At 43.3% G+C, this 5,210-nt stretch overlaps 1 protein-coding gene across 1 annotated transcript; it reads left to right on the top strand.

Annotated features, from left to right (window-relative positions):
• Nucleotides 1-1,045: 1,045 nt before the first annotated feature.
• LOC116098401 (phosphatidylethanolamine-binding protein 2) lies at nt 1,046-2,344 on the top strand. The gene has a single exon (XM_031381033.1). The coding sequence runs from the start codon at nt 1,086-1,088 to the stop codon at nt 1,647-1,649; it is 564 nt and encodes a 187-aa protein (XP_031236893.1). The 5' UTR covers nt 1,046-1,085; the 3' UTR covers nt 1,650-2,344.
• The last annotated feature ends 2,866 nt before the right edge of the window (nt 2,345-5,210 follow it).

Here is a 5,210-nt window from a genome sequence, read left to right as displayed (position 1 = left end):
TACTTTATTTGTTTATTTGGTTGGTTAGTTGGTTGCCTGGATGGTTGGGGTGCACAAATGTGTGCTTGCACACATGCATGGGTGTGTGGGTGTGTAAGTGAGTATGTGCATGCAAAGCCGAGAACAAAATCTACCATGGGGCCTAGGAATAAACTTGGGTCATCAGGCTTGTCAACGGGTACCTTTATCCACCGAGCCATCTTGCCAACCCACCTCCTGGTGCTATAGCTAAGAATCTATTACCAAATCCAAAGTCATAAAAATTTAGCCCTGTGTTTTCTTCTAATAGTCTTTTAAACTCTTACATTTCTGTCATTGACTTGATTAACTTGCTCTGCTTTAACTTGTATGTGGTGCAAGGTTAGGGGCCAACATTACTCTTCTGCATGTGAATGTCCAGTAATTTCTGAACCACTGCTAGAAGACTATTCTCTCCCCTCTTGAGTACTTTGCCATCTTTGCTGAAAAATCCTTCACATGGCTGTACATCTGGATGTGCTAGCACAGATCTCAGTGTCCCCCATACTATGAGAGTATGCACCACCTCCATTATCATTGTTGGTGCTCACTTTAACCTAGAAAATGTGGACAACTTCCAACTTTCGTTGTTTTGTTGTTGTTGTTGTTGATGTTGTTGTCTTCCCAAAATAGCTTTGACTGTTCTGGCTCCTTGCAAATCTGCCTTTACAAATGTAAAACTCAGCAGTTTCTACAAAAATGATGCAATTTGGACAGGACTTTCATTGGATCTACTCACATTCTTAAAGGATGTTAATTTCTTAATTCCTAACTCTTATCTACAAACACGGAGTGATTTCCATTTATTTATTTAGAGCCTGTTCAGTTTCTCCTAACAATATCTTGTACTTTTTAAACTATGGTTTTCATAATTTTTTTTTTTGTAAAAATTTGTTCTTGGGTATTTTCATTTTAGCACTTAAAAAAAAATTGAACTTTGAGAATCACTCGTTGAGGTATATAAAAATATGAAAGTGTGTGCTCCCGCGGCTGCAGAGCTTTCGTGACCACCAAGTTCTGGGCGCAGCACGTGCCTCAGCACCCAACCGCCACTCCAGCCTCTCGCCATGCCTACAGACATGAGCAAGTGGACCGGGCCGCTGAGCCTACAGGACGTGGACGAGCAGCCCCAGCATCTGCTGCGGGTCACCTACGCCGGGGCGGAGGTGGGTGAGCTGGGCCAAGTACTGACGCCCACCCAGGTTAAGCAGAGACCCATCATCATTTCATGGGATGGCCTTGACCCAGGGAAACTCTACACCTTGATCCTCACAGACCCAGATGCTCCCAGCAGGAAGGAACCCTTGTACAGGGAATGGCACCATTTTCTGGTGGTCAACATGAAAGGCAACGACATCAGCAGTGGGAAGGTCCTCTCGGATTACGTGGGTTCCGGGCCTCCCAAGGGCACTGGCTTCCATCGCTATGTCTGGCTGGTGTACCAGCAGGACAAGCCACTGAAATGTGACGAACCCATCCTCACCAACCGGTCTGGAGACCATCGTGGGAAGTTCAAAACTGCAGCCTTCCGCAAGAAGTACCACCTGGGAGCCCCGGTGGCTGGCACGTGTTACCAGGCAGAATGGGACAGTTATGTACCGAAGCTGCACAAACAGCTGTCCAGGAAATAGGAGAACCACTTGATTGTCATGGCCACGCCTGCCATACTATTTATCAGGTTCAACAACGCGTGGCATGTCTTTCCTTTTCCCATTCCCACCTGCATAAGGGATTCTTGAGTTGTCGTAGGGCGGTAGTTTAGGATGACTTTTTCTCACTGCCACTTGCCCTAAAGATTCCAGATAGTTGCACCCAGTTTGTTTTGATCAAATTTAATCTCCATCTGGTGGAGATTTGGCACTGTGATGGGCTCGTTATATTGTTAATAAAAGAACAGTAACTCTGAACGTAAAGAATGCAAAACCCAAGTGAACAGAGCACGCCTACAGGAAGAAAGCAAGTACCTACCTCAGCGATTAAGAAGACACAGATGGGATGCGTCTGTCTCTGTTCTGAATCAGGAGCTGCGCACAGTGGTTCCGGTTCTCAGATATGTTATGAGGTCCTGTCTCCCACCGGCACAACCAGAGACTTTGTATCTGGGTAATCCTAGGCACACAGCTGGACAAGTGTCTGTGTCTTACGGCTCCATTAAAGAGCAGAGCTCCGTTTAAAAGCAATCAGGAGGATCACTCTGCTGTGCTGTACGCTGGCTTGGCGGGAGCCCAGCTGCAGTCCGGAACAAGAACAGCTAATCTGGGAGTTGCTTATGTTAATTCTGTTAGCTTATTGTCAAATAAAAATTTAAAAGCAAAAAAAAAAAAAACCCAAACTATATGATAAATTTTTGTGTGTTGATCTTGTTAAACTCACTTGTTCTTAATTGTTTCACTACTTTGGTTGGTTGGAGGATTTCTTAAAAGTTTTCTTTGTTTTTTTTTGTTGTTGTTGTTTGTTTTTGGTTTTGGGTTTTGTTTGTTTGTTTGTTTGCTATTGTTGTTTTAATTGTTGTTTGAAATAGTGTCTCGTGTAACCCAGGCTAGTTTCCAACTTCTGACCTTTCTGCTTCTATCCCCCTAGTGCTAGGATTATAAGCATATACCATCATGCTCGTTGGTTTGATGGGGATTTCTCTTGTTTTTCCTTGGTTTTTGAAGCAGAGTGTGGTGGTTTGAAAATGTTTGTCCCAGGGTGTGGCACTAGTAGGAAGTAAAGGAAGTATAGGAAGTTGGAGTGGGTGTGGCCTTGTTGGAGGAAGTATGTCACTGTGGGGGTGGGCTATGACACTTTCCTCTTAACCATGTATGACCCAGTCTTCTGGCAGAATTCAGATAAAGATGTAGAACTCTTAGCTCCTCCTGCACCATGCCTACCTGGATGCTGCCATGCTCCTGCCTTGATGATAATGGACTGAATCTCTGAACCTGTAAGCCAGTTCAATTAGATGTTGTCTTTATAAGAGTTGCCTTGGTTATGGTGTCTGTTCACAGCAGTAAAACCCTAACTAAGACACGGGGTCTTGCTATATTAGCCTGGTATGCACTATGTAGCCCAGGCTGGCCTTGAACTCATAGCAATTCTCCAGGCTTGGCTTTCCTAGTGTTGAGCTTATAGAGCTAGACCATGACAACTGGTTTTCCTTGATACTTTTTAGTGTAAAAGATCATTTCCTCTGTGAATAAAGATGGTTTTCTTTCTCTCTGATCTGGCTCCTGTCTGATTCTCCTAACTAGGTCCACTGATAGAAGCTGAGCTCAGAAGAGCTAGGACAATATGCTTGTCATATGTCTGACCTTCTGTGGGACTATCCAGTCTTAATGTGATGCTAGCCCTGGGTTCTCAGAGATTCCTTGAACCTTGGTCAAGGAAGTTTAAGTTTCTATCTAGTCCTGGTTTGCTCATTACTTGATCAGAAAATCATGCCGATTTGCCAAGTGTTTTCTCTGTATCTGTTGGAATGATCACAACTTTTTTATTCCCTTGATTACTGAGTTGCATCCACTGGGTCACAAACGTGTGGACCATGACCTTACAGGAGGCCCGGAGCCACACTGCCCTGCTAATGTGCTCCTTGCACTGGAGTTCTTAGCCCACAGAATCTGTTTATGACAAATGCTTGTCCATTTATAAGATATAGATTTCCAGGGTAAGTTTTAATGCAGCAAAAGTTAACTACCCTTACACTGTTGCCACTATTTTATAGATGGGGAAACTGAGGCTCAAATGTTTAACCATCTCCTAAGCTCATCCTGGGTTAGAATATATATGATATATTTGAAGTAGGTCTTCTGGCTTAATTAGCAAGATTGCTTCACATATTTCTACCACCTTCACAGCTCAGCCCAAGTTTACTATACATCGTGGCTTGTGGATTGGCAGGCTCATCTCCCAGGGATACATGGCTGGGGTGCCAGTAGGGACTAAAGAGTATACCTGGGCTCACAGTGGCATCTGTCTGAAAGAAATGCTTCCTTTTCAAAAGTGCTCAAAGGCACAGTCTGATGGCCAAAGCCACTGATGCTGACGTCTTTTCAAATCTTCACAAGGATTCTGTACAAAGTCCAAATGATGTAAGTAGAAAGGGCCATTTTTCACCCATTCCTAGTTTTAAACGACAGTCAAGCAATATTCATGAATGTGACTCATCCCAGACAAAAATTTAAATCTGCAAGATTTATTATCATGCCTCTCTAGTCTCTGTACCATTACCCATGTTCTCCCTTGACACGTCCATTTCTTCCCTCAAGCCTGGTTCTTAGGAAACAGAAGAGTCAGGAAAAAAAATGTCCTAGAGATTGGGAAGGTAACTCAGCACATCTTTCTTCCTGCTCTTCCTGTCTCAAAAAGCAAGGTGTAGACCAACAGAGGAGGACACCAAGTGCAGCCCTTGGCCTCCACATATGTATGCACAGGAACACACATAAATGAACATGCATGCACACACACGGTCTTCTGAAAACTAGTTGAGTGTATGCTCATACATGACTGGGTGCTTTATTCAGTATCATGAGCATCATTAATGCTCATGAATGTGGGGGCCGTGCGTTACTTCCCCATTTTACAAATTTGTGTTGCAGATAGAAAGTCTACTGAAAGGGGAGAAAAAAACTATCAGGGTCACACAGTAAATCATGAAACAGATATTAGCACTCAGGCCTATCAAACTCTAATTCAAACACCGGCTCCACAACCTCACTGTTCTACCTTAATAACTTGTCTGGAAATGTCTGAGGTGATTTGAATGAATATAGCCCCCCTAGGCTTCATAGGGAGTGGCAATATTAGGAGGTGTGCCCTTGTTGGAGTAGGTGTGGCTTTCTTGGATAAAATAAGACAGACATCTATTCCTCTTAACAGTATAATATTTACTGGGTGGTTCCTATGTATCAGATATGTGCTAGGCCTACAGCATTAAGAACTGCAAGTATATTCCCCTACTTCATAGAACTTTTTAAACTGGCCTTTTTGCTTACACACACACATACATTCATACATACATAAACATGTACACATCCACAGCACAACTCAAAGCATACAGTTACCTGAGTGTTCTACGTTTCTTTGTTATTATGACAAATCACTCATGTTATGACCAAAAGCAATTAAGGGGAAGAAAGGCTTACACTTCCAGGTCTCAGCCCATCATTAAAGGAAGAAACCCAAGTAGAAGCCACAGAAGAATACTGCTTCTC

This window comes from Mastomys coucha, unplaced genomic scaffold (assembly GCF_008632895.1).
Source record: "Mastomys coucha isolate ucsf_1 unplaced genomic scaffold, UCSF_Mcou_1 pScaffold20, whole genome shotgun sequence".
Lineage (NCBI taxonomy): Eukaryota > Metazoa > Chordata > Mammalia > Rodentia > Muridae > Mastomys > Mastomys coucha.
Note: the sequence above shows the minus strand (reverse complement) of the source record. Positions and strands in the feature narration are given on the sequence as shown.